This window comes from Parasteatoda tepidariorum, chromosome 2 (assembly GCF_982258835.1).
Source record: "Parasteatoda tepidariorum strain Cologne lab strain chromosome 2, Ptep-v5.0, whole genome shotgun sequence".
Lineage (NCBI taxonomy): Eukaryota > Metazoa > Arthropoda > Arachnida > Araneae > Theridiidae > Parasteatoda > Parasteatoda tepidariorum.
In genome coordinates this window covers 82053793-82073470 of record NC_141756.1, presented here as the reverse complement: position 1 = coordinate 82073470, position 19678 = coordinate 82053793, and the positions used below count along the sequence as shown (strand labels likewise).

At 32.1% G+C, this 19678-nt stretch overlaps 1 protein-coding gene across 6 annotated transcripts in view; it reads left to right on the top strand.

Moving 5' to 3' along the window:
* Mctp (multiple C2 domain and transmembrane region protein) overlaps positions 1–19678 on the top strand; it is a 227300-nt gene that overhangs the window by 163162 nt on the left and 44460 nt on the right. For all 6 annotated transcript variants that reach the window (XM_087157608.1, XM_043038837.3, XM_071177743.2 and 3 more), the window contains one exon: positions 12391–12688. In XM_087157608.1, the coding sequence (XP_087013734.1) occupies positions 12391–12688 (298 nt within the window). The remainder of the gene's footprint in view (positions 1–12390; positions 12689–19678) is intronic.

Genomic DNA, 19678 nt, shown 5'->3' with positions numbered 1-19678 from the left:
AGCAAGTCTGTAACAAAAAGTGGATCTGAAAAGAGGTCCACTTTGGAGATATTTAGGCATTGAAGTATATGTTCAGGAGTAGCTTGTTGGTCGTTACACATAGTGCAAACAGGGAAAACTCTTGAACCATTACTGAACAACAGCTAAAGTATGCAGGTGAAGGAGCTGAGTCAGCCTTCTGCCTTTTGGTGCTCTGGTCTTCATTGATCACAGAAGCCGCACTTCTTCCACATCTATGACTTCGGAAATAGATTTTAATGTCATGAACTTAGGAAACTTCTAATTTTTGATATAAGGATAAAACATACAGCGAAATTTAGTGAAATAATCTACAAAAACTGCAAATACTTTTGAAATGATTGATCCACAACTGTCTGTTGAAATAAGCTCTCCAGGGTTCTTCGTCTTCTGTGCATTACCAAATTTTAACCGATGAGATTTGCCATAGTTGTGAAAATTGTGATTGTTATGAAATGAGTTCTGTTGCGACTTGAAATAACGAAAAGATTACTTAAAATTCATAAAACCAAATCTGAACTCTTACATAGCTGCAGATATCATGTTTTACAATTATGTATATTCTACAAACTATCACATTTTGAATTTAAAAAAAAAAACTTTATATAATAATTTAGGATTCGAAAATTAATTATAAAAAATTACGGTGGGGAACAATTTTTTGTGACATTTATACAAATACTTGATTGTTCTGAATTCGTTCTAAAAATTGTCATCAATTTTGATGTTTTTTTTTTAATAAACTTTTCTACCTAAAATTGGTATTCTTGAAATTCGACTGTAGGTACGAAGCGAAATTTGCTGATGTTCAGTTTTCATGTTACTTTCCTGATAAAAATTTATTCTTGACAGTAATAATCTTTTAGCCTCCTAACCTTTCTTTCAAAAGAACAAAATCGTATAGTATCTGAAGTACTGCATTGTACTACTTTTATTCTACTTTTTAAAGCGATGTGAAAACCTAAGCAAACGCTAGAAATTTAATGGTAGTTTGTCATGAAAATCTTTAGAAAATGAGTTTTTTATTTCATTATTTCAAAATTTTACGTAGATGAGTTAAGTTTTTATAAAATTTAAAACCTTAGGCTCTCCGTAATTTCCTTCAAAATAATGTTCTTGAAAAAAAAAATTTCTTTTATCAAGGTAAATATTTGAAGCAGTTTTTTATTTGAAAAAAAAAGAACTTGTTAAAATGATTTCTTTTACAAAAAAAAAAGTTTGCTGCATGACTTTTTTTGCAAGTAGAAATTCTACTTCATATTTAATAATATTCAGCAGTGTGTCACTAGGACCTTTAGCTATAAATTTTCAAAACATTTTCATTGCCTCAAGGCACACTTCAGTCTAAAAAAAATATGAAAGTGAAAAAAAATTACAAAAATGCTGAAGGAAATAATTTCATTTTAAAAAATAAATACCTATGCTTCATTTTAATGAAAGTGCCGATTCGCAGACTGCACATTTGTTTTGCGAACGCTATTATTTAAATTAATGGGCTCATTAAGTGTTGCAAACTAGTTTTTAATTAAAATTGAAAATGAACAAAGTATTAAAAAAAACAATTTATTCCCCTTCACAGTTAATTGTTGATAAAAAAAATTTAATTAAGCTTTAAGCTTATTTAATTTGTTGGTGTGCAAATTCAGGACAATTTAGTTTAAAAATTTCTCTTTAAATTAAATAGCTGAACTGAAGTAATTTTTGACTCAATCTTATCGGATTTAATCAGTTTTTGTTTTTTTTTCTCACCACTATCCTTATAATAAATATTAGTCTGACGAATAATTTAGCTGTAAAAATTTAAATGAAGTAAACAATACGATCATTTACTATACATTATAAAAATTCCAGATCAAATTACGGTATAAAGTACCAGCACCTTGGATGCATCATCCCTAAAATCCGTATTACTGTAAAATCCATTTTTACCGTAAAATATTATACCGTAATTTTTACAGCAATATTTATTTAATTCAGTGAAAGGTAATTATTGCTGTAAAAATTAGGATATATCAGATGTTTTGTTCCGTAACATGTTCCGGCAAAAAGTACCGGTATCCTGAGAACCGCTACTTTTTACCGTAATTTGATCCGGAATTTTTTACAGTATAACTACTTCGAAGAAATTTGTTTCTTTATAAAGTAAGAATATAGTTTTAAAAAATGAAGTTAAGTTATAGAAGTTATTTCAGAAAATTGGCAAATAAAAACTGTTTCTCTTGAAAATACAAGAAAGATACATTTTTACTATTATCTTTACCAGCGGGTGACCGAGCTCCGCTCGGAGAAAACAGGTATCGAAGCTAACTCGAAGATTTAAATTTTCAATTGTGATTTATCAAAACGATACATGCCATAAGAAAATTTGTGAAACCATTGGTGAAAAGATAACCGGTTAAAGTGCACCATTGTAAACTATCTAAACAAAGTTAGAGTTTGGAAAGGGAACTATTTTATACAAAGGTAAAGTTTGAAAAGTCATAGGAAATAAAATGTAATTGATAACAAAAAATTATACAATTAAAGAAATGGTACAAAGTGAGCAGTGTAAAGATTGAAGTGTGTTGAAGTTCAATATTTTTGACAAATTTATTTAGAAAAACCAAACATATATACATACGTAAGAAACATATTATAAACCTGTAACAGCATAAACATAATAAACATTAATCATCGATTGCGAAGTCTTCCATGTTGTCCAGGTAGTTTCTTGTCGGAGAGGCAGGTGCGGCTGGTGAGTTTCTCTTGTTCAGGACTTCCTTCCATACGACGTTTCGGGTGTGGGTTGGATTCTCAGGAGGCAGCAGGACCTTCAACGCACTTTGACGCTTGACTCTTGAAAACGCGACGTAGAGCATTCCGTGCACGAAGAGCACGTTACCGCTTGAAACTTATTAGGCAATAGACAAGGAAAATTTAAGTGCTGCCATCTATAGCTATTATGGCGAACTAATAAAGTTTGAAAATATCCTATCTGTAACTCCGAACTGCTCGACCGTAGCGCTTCAAAACCGGCGCCAATCGATTCCTCGTGGCCAAAAACCCCAGACCCCCAAGTTTACCGGAGTTCATTAATTCTGGGGCGATTTTCGACTTGGCAACCATTCCTCGTATTATAGTATAAGATTTATAAATTTTTAAAATAATTTCAAAGAAAAATGTATGTTAAATTTCCAACAGAGATTGAATATTATTTTAATAGAATTTATTAATTTATTCCAAGGCATTTTTATAACATTCCTCGAAAATGGAACAAAAATTATAAAACAAAATTTTTTCAAACAAAATTGTTTTATGGAAAAACAGAGATGGTTTAAAATAAATATTTGAAACAAATCATAATACCATAAAATTTTTAAGTAATTACTTAAATTTTGAAAGAAGCAAAATAATTTACATTACGTAATATTTTCATGCTAAAGCTAAATTTGCTGCCATCTATTTTTTAGATATGAAACTAATGTGTTTAAGAGTGAACTCCTGAATCAATATAGGAAAAACACTAATTAAATATCAAAGTTTAACTAAATTTATATCAATGATTTATTTACTTCTAACTTCCTATGTAATTCCAGCAGAATTTGAGCCAAATCCAATCCTAACTGTGCGTTTCTATTTATTAAAAAGTTGTTTAGATTTATGTTTAATTTTCCGTTCTTATGAAGTTTGTATTGTGAATGAAGCTTGTGTTTATAAAGTTTCCTTGATGACTACAAAACACATGTGTACATGTAAAACTGATAACTTATATCAAAAGTACGAGTAATACAAATTCTAAATTCAGAGAATTTGTTAAGTAAATTAAAAGATCTATGTTTAAATTGAAAATGTTGGTGGCTAAAAATGGCAGTCATTGTTTTAAAATGAAAAAAGTTTTAAATAATCACAGACACAGTTAGTAAAGTCTATATATATATTTCTCTTACACGGCGACAAAAAAAAGCCTCATTACAACTCCCCGAATAGCAACACTAGAAAATCGATCAATGATTGCCGCTAAAAATGTCACATGCCAAATCTAGCTGAGATGGCTCAACATATAGCGCTTTTAAAAACGGAAACTGAAATAACCAGAGAGAGCATAAGCTAGGCAGAATTGAGTAGTCTTTGTCGATATATCTCTATTTTAGTATTTTGTCGAAAGCGCTCTTTTTCTCGAATTTATATATTACGAATTTATTTGACGATTTTTGATTTATATCACGAATTTATTTGTTTTACTAGAATTTATTTGTTCATGCAGGTTTTTCCATTGCAATTCACTTATTTCAATTTTTAATAGACTTAATTATAGCCAAAATTTTAACCTTTTTAAAGAGATATCAGTTTTAGAAATTTTATCTTAAGATTTTATATTATAGCACATTTCTAATAGGTTTAATGAATTACATGTCATTTATTTGAATTCAAATTTATTTTAATTACTTAGTATTTACTAAAAAGATGTAATTTTTTTTTAAAAAAAATAGTAGTTACATGGATTTGAATGATTGTTTTGAATTCTTAGAATTTTGTGCATTTACAATGCACATAAGTTAGTAGCGAGCGAAGCGACCTTCGTTTGCAAAGCAAACCATATAAGATTGCTTAGCAATTTTCGGGGGTTGGCGAGCGCTAGCGAGCAGGGGACGCAGCCCACTAGTATACTTTATTTCTCCAACAAAAAGCAGTTTTTGCGAAATACTTGATTTAAGAGTAGTTCATACAAGAATTGCGCATGTTAGTTACAACTATATGATAAAATTTCATGCAATTCGTCAAAGGTTTTTTTATCAGTTAGCTGAAATTACATAATTTAGAGATATTTACTTTTCAATTTTCTCAAAACACATTGCTATAAACCGGTACAGAACATGCTTGAACTATAGATATGTAAAAAGGGAGAGAGTTATTTTTTGAATTTTTAAGAATATTTTCTTCGAAAACATTTTTGAGTATATACATTTTTTTGTCATATCAATATCTTTTTAATATTTTAGATCAATATTTTAAAATTTTGGGCATATTCTTTTTATAGATAGAAGAAAAAAATTTTATTTCTTCTTTTTTTTTAATTTAAAAAAAATAATAATTTTCACGTCGAGCGAATTCTAAAATAAAACTTCCAAAACAAAACAATAAATACACAAAATTTCTGTTTCGTATTGTATTTAAAATAGTTTCAGCACTTAATGTTTATTCACATTTTCCAATGTTACTCACCTTTCCTCTGTTTGTTTGTAAACAAAACTAAACAACAAAAAAGAAGAAGAAATTTAACACGCAATGATTTATTACATGTATATTTTTACTAACGTTCTTGCTTGTCAAACAACATTTTCTTTCGTGCATTCTTCTTTGATTTAAATTTTGACATGTTGTGTTGTTATTTGATTTGAATAATGCCATGTCAACAAACAGAAATGGTATATTCTCTGTCGGAAAGGCCAAAGCATAAAGAAAACAAATAGTTCCGTTGTTTGGTTCGTATTTCATTTCTAGATCGTGATCAACACGAATCAATTATTTTTCTTGCAACAAGATTAATAGCTCCCTTTGAAATGATCAACAGTACTTTATTATGATAGTATTATTTTATAAGGTTACCCGATTTAGATGATCGAAAGAAAAAGAAACTCTAATGATTTGTTCCACAAAGATAAATATTTTTCTAATGGCGATGTGCATTTTTTTCATTCAGTTTTTACTAATTAAAACAGATGAGAGATTTATGCAACGGTATCTAAATTTGTATTTAATTTTATACTTAAATTATATTACATATGTAAAATGAGCAAGGATTACAAATGTTTGTTCAAAAACTTTTCTTTGCTTTAACTTAACTGAGAACACGAAAACGTAATATTTTGTAGCAGAAATGCACGTACAATAAAAACATATATATATCTAAATTGTAAAGTATCGAACTTACTGTGCAAAATATTTGAAATGTAACTCCATGTACAGAAAGTAAATTACGCAAATTAAAACGTATTTAATATTTTTCACTTTTTAATTTCCAATTTAAAGAAATTTTATCTTAGTTCATAACAAAACAAACTGAAATATGTCATAAATTGCTGAAATTTCATTTTCATAAATTTTCATGCAAAAACATTTGCTGACAAATGAATTTATCAGGTATGATTTATAGTTTTGTTTACGTATAAATCTATATAAATAAATCAAAATGGTTACGCATGTGTACGTGAGTGTACCTTTTAGAAATCCGTAATTCTGACCTCTTCCAAACCCATCCGCAACAAGTTTAGTGTACATACGTTCGAAGATTAACTATTTTAAAACTCAGTACAAGTACCTGGTTCACAAGCTACATCCCCCCAAAAAAAGTTTTCCTCAAAATTCGAAAATTATTTTATGATATAGTGTGATTTGCAAGCTAGCAGCTCTAAGTAATCAAAATTAACTTTTAGCGCACGTTTTTATGAATCCTTGGAGCCCTGCAGTCTCTGGTCAAATTATTAGACGCACTATAAGATTCTATATATAATCTCAATTATCAGGTGATACTATACAGCTTTATTGTTTTTACGCGACTGAAACCGGTTTGAACTTGTTTACGTTCGTGTAACGATTGGTTAAATTCGACGATACATAATATAAATTTGAAAAGTGGATAAATTAGACAATATATTATATAAATATAGAATATTTATTATATCAGGTATTATATTATTATTTTATTATAATATGTTAGACTTTAATAATCAGCGTTAATATTTCACGGACGTAAGGTAGAGCCGTCACCGAATTCATGTTTTAAAAGACTTTGGGGTCAACATGTATTTTATATTAATATTTATACTTTTGAAGCGAGTCTTTATAAACTTAAATAATGGAAAATCAGCAATAACATAATATTAAAATATTTTTACGTATTCTTTCCAAAAGTAGCAAAGTCAAATCAAGAAATGTAGCTTAAAGAATTCGACGTTTTTAACTTTTTCCTTTGGATAATTCTCTTTGACGGTATATTTCACCTTTTATCTAATTAGTATGATAACACCTGCACTAATTTGCATCTATAACAACATCAAAAGAAGAAACTCCTTTTCCGTTATCTCATTTTAAGCGTATGCGAAAGAACACTTTGCTGATTGCACTTTTCTGAAGTTAGGCCATTCTAATTTTCACATTAGATGACTTTCCTGTAAGACTACTTATCGACCAAAAACGCAATTCCCTCTGAGTCATTTGCTGCATCATTCTTTCATGAAGTGTGGAGATATTTCGTTTTGATCTTATGTACAAAGAGTATTTTCCAAAGAAGGCTTTGTCTCGCTTATTCTTTATTCCATTCATGTAAGACTGTTATAACGGTATTTGACTTTTTTTTCCACCAAAACCAGCGATCGCTCTTTCGAAACACAATATATCGACAATAAAGGCATTTAAAGTATATATACTTCTGAATAATGTATATACTCAATGTATATATATTTATAACCGTCTTATAATTTATTTTATAACCGTCGTTGAACAGCCGAACTAATATTTGAGTCAATGACTACTAATGTAATTTTGAACCCATTGTAGAAGACAAGGGAACTCCTTTATCAAGTATTGGGGGAAATATTTGCCTCCGTGGAGGACTTTGTGATAGAACTAGCCCGTATTTGCGTTACATGGCAAGGAAAATCGCAGAAACTTCCCATGGTTAGCCTGACCGCAAGGGGACTCTAACCCATGATCCGTTTACCACTTGAGGATACTTTTTACATCAGCACTGTAGTCGGTGCAAGCCGGATGCGGATTTGTATCGACCAGCCATTGTTGGGATTCGAACCCAGTTCACCTCATTGGAAAGCGAACGCTCAATCCAATGAACCATCACGGCTCTCAATGTATATGTAGGTCATAAAATATAATTATGTTAGTTTGGGTGTGAATTTGCCCAAAAGGAGCTCTTAACGCCTTTTCGACAGTGATCACTTATACGCACGATACACCCTACGCGGCCCAGAGTATCAGTTTAACTATATTATCTTTCTTATGAAAAGAGTCTTTCTGACTCTAACAGCCCAAGATCACACCAACGTGATCTAAATTCGATACCCTCGTCTTACATCTCGTGTTAGTACGCACATGTACTCTTTAGTTCGTATAAAGTCGGACTGAGAAGCTAGCTCTTTATAAACTGTAACCAGTCATACTCCGCTTGAACGCTTCCGGTCTGGCTTACGGGTAGAAAGATCTCCGGTCGGGACACTTTTGTACTAGATTATGTGACCGGACGTACTCCGTTTGTAACGCTGTATTGTTTAATGCAATTATTTCATTCCTGTTGCCACTGGAAAGAAACAAATTCAGCCCTTTTTCCAAGATCGCGTTAGCCTTTATACTTACACCGAAGAGCCATTACATTATGACCACCCTCCATCTATAACAATGGGCTCGCCCAGGTTTTCATGGTTTCTCGCCCAGGAACAATTTTTTCATGGGGCACATTAGGACCCATAATCCTAATAGAACAATCCCTGACGTCTGTAAGCTACTTGAACATAGTTCACCCATTCATGGCAACAGTTTTTCCTGCAGGGGATGGTGTTTACCAACAGGATAATGCCCCATGTCATAAGGGTCGAATCATCATGGATTGGTTCGCGGAACATTCCAGTGACTTTCAAGTCATGCCTTGGCCCCCAAATTCACCTGACCTTAATCCAATAGAGCATTTGTGGTCCTACTTGGAAAACCAAATTCGTGCTGCCACGCTACCCCCTCGCAATGTGAGGGAATTGCAGGACCAGTTGGTGAGCGCTTGGTACCAGATACATCAGACTACCTATCAGCACTTTGTGGAATCAATGCCACGGCTGGTGCTAGAAGTTTTGAGGGCTAAAGGTGGTCTTACATGTTATTAGCAGGGTGGTCGTAATGTAATGGCTCTTCGGTGTATATTTCATTCAATATACTTCTTAAAAAGTGTATTTCCTTTTCATTAACTTTAAACAAATTTTAATTTCAAACTTGAAAGAATAAAATTAGCTACTGAAGACAAAAATGAACAAATCTACTAAAACAAGCCAAACCAACTGAAAGCAACAGAAACAATAAAAAAATTTGAACACTGGGTAATTCAAATAGACAGAAACATCAAAAGAGAAAAGCAAAATTCGACTTCTTCAACTTAGGCATGATAATAAATAGATATGAAGCAATATTTCAAACAATTTTCCTTCTTAAAAGATTTATTCGTAAGATTTTTTTTCAGAATAATAAGGCAATTATTTTAACCATAATTTCATTTTCTTTATTAGTAACTGAGTCCTTATTTAGAAAAATTCTAGAGTTCGTGAGCATTTTTCTCTTTCAGGATTATACTCTTTTTAATGACTTAATTGGAAAATATTACTCTAATTATGTGATATCTTTTGCTTTATTCGCTGCATTTAAATTCCCATTCACGACTTAGTACATTCAAAAATGTAATTGATTGTAATTACCAAGAAATAATCATGAAATTTATTCTATCAAGTTAGCAAATGCGCAAAGTAATGCCTTTACCTCAATTATTTCTAAAAAATGAGGAAAAAACGAAACTTTTGTAGTTAATACCGAATTTAATTAGCGTGATTTAATTAAATCCGACACGTTATACGAATATTTATTAGGTTTCCATTCATTATTATTTTTTTTTAATTTTAAGTTAATATAAAACGAAGCCTGTTTTTTAAATCTCTAGTGATGTTATCTTTTCATTGAAAAGTAAATGTGTTGAAATGTATGGTATTATAATGGTGAATTTTATTACATAAAAGAAAAAAAGTAATTTCGATCTATTTTTTAAATTAAAAAAAGTCAAACCACAAGTTAATTCATATTAAAGTTTTCCATACATTTGATTATGCATAAAATGAGTTTCATTAATATGTTTTAAGTAATTCTCAACTTAGATATCTTACTTAGAATCTTCACACCGTTTGCCGCATAAAGCATCTAGCCTTATGTGTTTGGTCTTTGGCTTAGGATCTGGCGTCCTTTAATTCTTTAAATTTTGTCCTTTTAAAATCCAGCTGCATTTGTGTCTGTTAAGTTATTCGTGTTCTTCCTCTTTTTTTCCTGCCATCTGGGTCCCAAGAAAGAGAAACAAGCGTAAATTTTTCTCTGGGCATTCTTAGTATATTTACCGCCGATTTTCTCATATTCTGTTGTTTCCAATTTTAACAGGCTAAAAAATTTTATAAATTTATCTGAGACAGTTATTTTCAAAAACCGCAAGTTTTCGGATGTCTGATTTTCTAATGATCCATGTTCCAGAATATAATAAAATTGCTCTCACTGTTAAAATAGACGTCTCCGTATATCAAAATTAATTTCATGAAATCCTAAAAATGCTTTTTAAAGTTTTTACATCCTTTGATATTAAGAATATTACCACACATACGATGTGAGGAAAAAAAGCATAGAAGTCTTAAAATATTTCTTGAAATGAATTGTGGGTCTGGAAACAAAATAGAAAAAAAGGATATACGTCCAATCAATTCGAGTGGTTCAATCGAACTCTGATCTAGACTTAGAGAGTTGAGAGAAATGAAATCGGTGAATCAGTTCTCCAACTTTGAAACTTCATCCACGAACGTGTGGAACTTGTGATACTTCGAGAAAAAGAATATGATTTAGTGTTAAAATTTAAGAAAGTTATGATTGATTTAAAGTTTTAAACTGTGGGTGCTACATCTGTCTTCCGGGGAAAAAAAGAAGGCAAGGGATTTCGGTAAAAATTAATATGTTGATCGAATCCCACCGATGGCTGGTTGCACCAATCACAGTGCTAACGTAAAAATGTTCTCCGTGGTAGACGGATTATGGGTCAGAATTCTTTTGTCGTCGGGTGAACTGTGAAAGATTTTCGTAGTTTTCCACTCCAAATACGAATAAGTTCCATCAAAAAAGTTCTCCACGAAGGCTAGTTTGTCCCTAATGCTTGATCAAGTAGTTTCCTTGTTCTCTGGATTGAGTTCGAAATTAGAAGACTGCGGAGTCGAATATTGGTAGTCGTAAACTCAAACTCGGCTGTTCAACGACGGTATTAAAATAAAATAAGCAATGCTTTTGTGATATAATAACAGAGGAATTTTCTCCTGCATGCGAAACTAACTTTTAAGATAAGTGAAAACTAGAGGTTTCTAGATATTTTTATCACTGATTGATAATGTGTATTAAATCGAACAACTCGCCGACCGGTCTGTGTAGTGGGCAAGGAACTGTCCTTGCATCAGATAGGTCCTGGATTCGAATCCCGGGCAAGGCATGGATGTTTCTTTCCTCTCTGTATGTCCTTTCTCCTTTGTGTGTGAATGTGACCCGCCCTATAAACGGGTTGTGGTTGTGTGAATGGCGTGACAGAAGTCGAATTTCTGGTAATAGATGGCGCCACTGAAAAACAGGAACAATCGCACCCCCACTGCCTAAACAGGCATACGACAAAAAAAATATCGAACAACTCCAATCCAAACTTTTATCTAAATCTGCAGAGTGAAGATTTGTATTCAAGGTATACGAGGGGCACATAATTTTTACACTTTAATTAATCATTATTTTCTTAACATTTTCTTAAGACAAAAATATGCTTTTTAAATATCTTGAAAATACTATTTTTAACTACGTGTTCTGAGACAAGTTTTTTTTTTTTTTTAATTTCAAAGTTGGGTGTCTCCATTTCCCCTTCTTTCTTGCAAGTTTTAAACCTAATTTTTCTTAATCAGTTAATATTCCGCATGACCATTCAATATGGACACTTATTTTTACTTAATTGGACATGCTTCATTCTTTCCTTTAAGCTTTATACAGGTTGTTTAATCCTTTCTGGCCACTTAGAATTTCGAACTTCAAGATGTTAAAATCTAAAATTATGGTAATTCTTTTAGATGGGTTATGGTAATTTTTTTAAAATTAACGACTATTTTAATTCAGATACAATAAATTAATGTGTAATTAATAAAAAAATTATAAATAAAATACCTCTTTTTATTTCTCCTGCCTAATTTTAAAATTAAAAAATAAACTCTACTTTAATAGCACTAAGAAGTTAAAACGTTTTGTAAAGTAAAGCATTCTCCTAACTGCGAATGCAGGCTGTTACGTATATCGCTCATAGGTTGCAATAGCGGCACAATTCAAAAAATCAAGTTTTGAGATAAGTGGGTTTAAAGTCTTCATTGCTAAGCAAAATGCATAAGAAATGCTTTAGTTTGCTTAAACGAAGATTACCTTCAAGTTGAATTATGAGTTGTGCTAGTTTTGCTGCTGAAAGAATGTGTATTTTCATATTTACACCAGTTCTTAGTCCAAAACGCGTGTTTTTTTAGTTGTGCACACTATTGCAGCCCATGAGCTGTATATTAAAGATTATTATTCTTTTTATTGCAGGAAGACGGCACTGCACAATCAACGTCTGTGTGCGAGTCATCCGAACGTCTCCACGAGTGATTTGGCAGCAGTGGCGGCGGACGGAACGCGCGACGATTCCGACGTCTACGGAAGAGGTATACGTCTTCACAATGGGGTCATGATGGCGGACGGTGTTAGCTACAGTGACCCTACCATCCATCGAAATTCTTCGGCCTCCTCGTCCCCAGCCCGTGCCCTTCGAAGTAGACCTGACCTAGATGACGATTACAACATGAGGGACAGTGGCATTATGGATATTGGTGCTCCTGGAATCGTGGTAGGTCTTTCATTTTTATAAACTATTAAGCTCAGCACTTTTTTTAATTTATGTGCCACTATCTAGAGTAGGGCTTAGCCAAGAAAGAACGCATTATAACCACAAGTAGGTAGTTCTAGAAACTAGTTCTAGTTCGTTTCGGTTTTCGAAGGACTGATTCAATAACTCTAGAACATTGATCGACTTTTGTACTTTCATAGTTCACTACAACTTCTTTGTTACAAATGTTGTTAACTATAACTACAGATATTTTTTTAAATGTAGTGAGTACAAACTACTTTCGAAACGTAAACTACTTTAAGCAGACGATATTTACTGGAGAACTTAATTTACACCTTTGTTCAAAATTGGCGATCGCAACGCTCGAATTCGCCATCTGGGGTGAGACCGGTTTCATGACTTTGGCCCTTCTCCCTTCCCTCTCCTCCTCTTTTCAGTTGTATAGGAATGTACTACGATATTTTCCCTTTTCTTAATATTTTTGCTTTTTATTTAATAAAAATATTTTTTTTAAATTTCCATGATGTTTTTCTTTAGAACTGTGTTTAATGTAGTTTTCAGTCCCATATAGTTTTCTAACTTAAAAGATTTTAATTTATATGAAAAAAAAGAACGTACTTCCTTCCTCTACGACTCTCCACACGCTAATGGGGAAAGCATGTAAAGTGTTGCCATAGGTAGAAAGTTCTGCTCTACACCACCTGCAGCCTATTTCGATCGCCAATGGTTTTGAATGAAAAATCGGCTTTTATTAAGCATGAGGAATTATTAAGAAATATTAATTCGTGCTTATAAGTGCCAGTTTGTCATTCTAAAACTTTTTTTTTCAAATATGTTTTTTTTTTCTAATTTTCATCTTTTTACGACCACAAATTTATCTCTTTCATCTTTTTACGGTCACAAATTTATCACTATGTGACCAAAGTGATAAATTTGCTATTATTCGTAATGACTAGTTTAAATATTAGTTATAAAAGACTCTAATTCTTGTTGAGGCATGGTCGCGTTTCAGGGGCATTTTAATTGTGTCCATTAACAAATTTGCGTACCCATCTGATTCGAAAAATTAGATGCGTTAGAGCCTTATTTATTTACTAAACTAAGGTTAAAAGTAGTTGCCGGGAATCGCTACAAACTACACTGGTTATCATAAATTAAGGAAAAATCACAAAAATAGCGATAACTCTTTCAAAAGTAAGCCAAACCGTGCAAAATTTGCATATGTTGTCCACTAAGAGTAGCTGAGTAAAATTGCAATATGCAAATTAGTGGCGCTGCACTCGGCTTACGTCATCTGCCTGGAGCATAAAAGTCCAAGTTTGAGAGAAAGCACACAAATTTTACTGTGATTGCGACATTGAAAATCTGAGATAGCCAATTCGTAATAATGACCTCTAGGCATCATTTGCCTGAAGAACTACGATGGAGAGCCATCGGGAGACTAGAGGCAGGGCAGAGTCAATCAGAAGTGGCCAGATGGCTAAATGTGAGTCCATCTGTGGTTCATAGACTTTGGAGGCAATTTCAAACCACAGATTCGGCATCTAGGAGGTTCAGTCAAGGACGGCCAACTGTTACGACCAGTGCCGATGACCGATATTTGACATTAAGTGCACGCAGGAATAGAACCGCTACTCCGACACATCTTAGATCCTCTCTTGCTGCAGCCACCGGAAGGTTGGTGTCAACGTCAACTGTGCGCAGAAGGCTCCACGAAGGTGGTCTGTATGCGAGACGACCAGCCATTTGCGTGCCGCTCACATCACGCCATAGGAGAGACCGTTTGCAGTGGGCCCGACAACATGTCCACTGGACGTCAGATCAATGGAGGCCTGTTCTCTTTACGGATGAGTCCAGGTTTAGTCTAGAAAGTGACAGTAGACGTTATTTGATATGGAGAGAACCTGGGACCCGTTATCATCCATCAAACATCCGTGAAAGAGATGCATACGGAAGAGGCAGTGTCTGTGTTTGGGGAGGCATATCCTTAGGAGGGCGCACATACCTCCATGTCTTTCCAAGGGGAACCGTGAATGCTCAGGTTTATCGAGACAACATCCTTGATGCTTATGTGCGCCCATATGCCGGGGCAATTGGTGATTGCTTCCTATTACAGGACGATAATGCAAGACCACACAGAGCTCGCATTGTTGATGATTATCTTCAACAGGAAACAATTACTCGCATGGAGTGGCCAGCTCGATCCCCGGACTTGAATCCTATCGAGCACGTTTGGGATGCTCTAGGGAGGCGTGTATCTGCCATCAATCCGCCCCCTCAGACCCTTGCCACGCTTGCAACTGCTTTACAAGAGCAATGGCTCTCACTTCCTATTGAACTGATAGACCGCATAATTGAAAGCATCACACATCGCTGTTTGTGCTGTATTGCTTCTAGAGGCAATCATATTCCATATTAAAGGTACTTTTTCTATTGCAAACCGATACTTCCAATTTGTTTATTTTATACATGTGCTAATTTCTATACTACTATTAATGTCTGATAATTTCTTTTTATGTTGTTTAATACCTTACTATGTGTTGTATATTGTGGGTAAGTTTCATAAAATTCCATGTGTAATTTCTTGAGTTATCGCGATTTTTGTGAATTTTCCTTAATTTATGATAACCAGTGTATTATTTTTCTGTATCACACTACCTACTACTTTATTTATTAAACAAAAGTAGCACATCAAACTACAAAAAAAAAGTAGCAACTATAGTAATTTCACTACCTGTAGTACACAAATGGTCTAAAAACTGTTGTATTAATTACGTATCCACTTAATAAATTACGAAGCAACAAACACCAGACGTAATCCCCTGCCGTTCTTGGCTGTGAATGATAAAGAAACAATGTAAGTTCTCTATAGAAATACTCTTCAATTCTTATGTCAAGATTTCCCTAATGTTTTCTAACTTTCACAAACCTAGTCCATTCAGAAAATTTTCCAGTCCCGGTTTTAGGAAAAAGTATACATGTGCTAAATTTAGAGATTAGGCTGTATGATTTATCTACACAATCACTGAAACTGAAAAATTTTGCAAAAGGAATAAACATGATTGGAGAATGATAACTTCAACGACAGAATAGAATAGAAGAACATTCTTTAAAAAAAAAACTTCGGACTTTATTTTACCAAAAATGATGAGAAATTATTGTTGCCGCAATCCCAAGTATTAAAATAGTTATTCTGTTAAATCTTAACTATCATAAGTTATAATTGTGAAAGCAAAAACAGTTTAAAGTCATGCTCTAAGTGCCAAATTCGGGAATAATCGTTTTCCACAGCAAATCGTCTTCATTACCATTTAAAGAATTTGAAATTCCCCATTTTTCAAAATATTTTTCCATAACAATTGAATACACATTTTACCACGTATCATTGGACATATGTTGTCTTCTATAGGAATAATAATCGACTTACCAATATACCAGAAATTTGCTATCTCGTAATCAAAAATAGAAGGTCGACTTATACATCGAGATGTAAGGTTGTGACTATTGTTTAAATTACTACTTATCGCACATTTAATTTATCACATTAGAATGTTTTTGAGCCTTCGTTTGAGTGAACTATTAAAAAAGTTCTTAAATTTCAATATCAAATTTCATTAGAATATTTGAAAATTTAATTGAAAATATATGCTAATGAATTCAATGCCCCATTTGAATTCATGCCCCATTGAATGCCCCATTTGAATTCATTCCTTGAAATGATTTCATGCAATTTCAATATTTTATACAAATTTATTTTTTAAAGTTTATAACAAGAAATTGTATAAAATGCCGCTTACTCTAATGGTGCTTATATAAATTGAAATTAATATCTACTTAGTGATAATGTTTTTTCGGAGGATTCAGTGAAAATTTTAATCGAATAAAAGTCTGAGAAATATCCCTATTCAGAGTCAACTCAACAGCTCTGCTACATATCATTTGCTCATTATGAGATGAGAGCAAATCATACGAAAAATAAATAGTCCTATTATTTAGTCGTCACAGTTGGTACGAAGACATATGTGTACTTCGTACCAAGTGTGACGACACATGTGATGAAGAAGTTAAATTTCATTTGCGATATGAAGAAATATAACAAATTATTTAAATTCTTTTAAAAAGAAATTAAATTTCTGACTAAATTTAAATCCATTTTCATTTTGTTAACTGATAAAAATTGATGAATTGATATTTTCAATGAAAAACTTTTTAATTAAAAAATTTTAATATGATGTAGAACTTCTTTTTTTGTCTTTTAAGCAACGTGAAAATTTTTTGCTTGATATATTTTCTTCTTTTTTAAATATTTATACATATATGTATATATTACTCTCTCTAAAACCATTCAAACTGAAAATTTAATGGGCTTTAATTATGGGCTTTTTAATTAAAATGCTTCACTTGCCTCATTTTAAAATATTAAATCTAAAACGTAAGTATGTTAATTATGCAAAACTGGGACGCCTAGTTATGTTTTTAATTAGTAAAGAAGGTTAATTAACTATGATACCTAAACATGCCTAGTCATGAAGAGAAAATTATAATTTTCTTACGAGAGACTGGAAAGCATATATCTATACACATAATGGAAAAAAGAATTTACGCGTGTCTGTATACAGTTTACAGGATTAGAGGGTATACTGTAAGATCTAAAAGTACGATATTCAACATGAAACTAAAGGAGTACAATTGTAAACAGATTACGATGACCAATTTTTGTTTTTTTAATTATATTTTAAATTCAAAGATATTTAAAAAAAAGGGAATTTTCTCATTGATTTAGCGGAAACCTTTGTTTTAAATTAAACTATTAACAATTCAATTTTGACAAATATTTCAAAGATAGCATTAGTGATGTTTCTTAGATTGTATCTCTAATTAAAAAGTTGTAACACTTAATTATAAAGTTAATTTAATTGATTGTTGTAATACTTAATTATAAACTTAATGTAATTAGTTGTTTTAATACTTAATTATAAACTTAATTAGTTGTTGTATTACTTAATTATTTTTTATTCGTTATCTGATTAGCTAGGAAATCTGATGATCAACGTCATAGTGGTAGCACAGGCTGACTGCATCACCAAATTAGTATTACTAAGGTTGTTTGAAACCACATCTTTGTTGTGCTTATGATTATGTTCTTTAAACTTGTTGCTATAAAACTAAATAATTTAAGATCAGCAGTAATTGAAATTTGAAACAAAGGTTTTTCTGTAAAACAAAATTAACGGAAAAAAGATACTAATTCGTTGAGAATAAATGCTTAAAAAAAATGCCAATATTATTATTGACGCCAATGAATATCAATTTTAGCTATATTTATTGATCTGAAGCAAAATAATGAGCTTTGAACTAAAAGGCAAGCTTAATGGAGAGATGGGATTAATTCGTCAAAGAGAGTGTAAAAAATCGGAAAATTACTATTGACGTCACTGATGCTTAATTAATTTGGGTAATAGGTACTAACCGAAAGACAAAGAAGAAAAGCTGTGTACTAAATAACTAGATTAATGGAGAAAATCTACTTATTCGTAGTAACGTACCGTAAAAAGTTAATATAATACTATTGATACCAATTCAATGATGCTTCGTTTTGGTAATAGGCACTACTGGCATTGTGGTAATTCGTGCAGTTTTGATTCATGACGTTATAGTTCGTGCAATTTTTATCAAAAATTTCATACTTCATACATTCATTAAATGTTTTCAAAATAATTAATAGTCCTTTGATTAATATAATATACTAGTGGGCTGCGCCCCCTGCTCGCTCACGCTCGCCAACCCCCGAAAATTGCTACGCAATCTTATATGGTTTGATTCGCAAACCAAGCTCGCTTCGCTCGCTACTAACTTAGGTACATTGCAAATGCACAAAATTCTAAGAATTCAAAACAATCATTCAAATCCATATAACAACTTATTTTTTAAAAAAAAATTACATCTTTTTAATAAATACTAAGTCATTAAAATAAATTTGAATTCAAATAAATGACATGTAATTCGTTAAACCTATTAGAAATGTGCTATAGTATAAAATCTTAAAGCGTAACAGCACGACTGAGACTCATTTTTCAATGAATAACTAATAACAGTAATAAAACAAATAAATTCGTGATATAAATCAAAAATCGTCAAATAAATTCGTAATATATAAATTCGTGAAAAAAAGCGTTTTCGACAAAATACTAAAATAGAGATCTATCGACAAAGACTACTCACTTCTGCCTAGCTTAATAGTATGAGATTGCCGCAGCTGATAGGGTGAGTTTCGGAAGAGATCTCATTTGGTGAGAATGCTCTATCTGGTTATTTCAGTTTCCGTTTTTAAAAGCGCTATATGTTGAGCCACCTCAGCTAGATTTGGCATGTGACATTTTTAGCGACAATCATTGGTCGATTTTCCAGCGTTGCCATTCGGGGAGTTATAATGAGGCTTTTTTTGTCGCCCTGTAAGAGAAATAAATATATAGAGAGAGATTCACAATAGCTAATGAAATTTAGTCATTAATTCTCGGGGGAAGATGGATCATTTAGGATTCCATAGCCGAAAAAAATAGAAACCGCTGATTTATATTTATATAATACAATCTCGTTTCCTTGTAAAATTTATGAAAACGGTTTACTCTTATTTTGAAACAATCAAATGCCTGTTTAGTAAGCACTTACTAAATCACTTTTATTTCTTTCAAATTTTTCGAGATTTTTTTTCGTCTAAATTCTCAAGCTTTTAAAAAAAAAAAAAAAAAGTTTTTGAAAGATATATTTTTTCGATTAAATTTTCTCCTTTTTCGTAAGCTAGAATATAGCATTAATATTTATGTACCTCGGTGAGTAAACATACTTTAGATGTACCGCGACAGATGATTTATGTCTCACGGTCGTCATAACAGCATAACCGTTTTATGATGATGAAAGTAATAAAATATTTTATTGACTTCGCTGTCTTTTGTTATCTGGGAAAATATTTATAATCTCTTATCATCAATA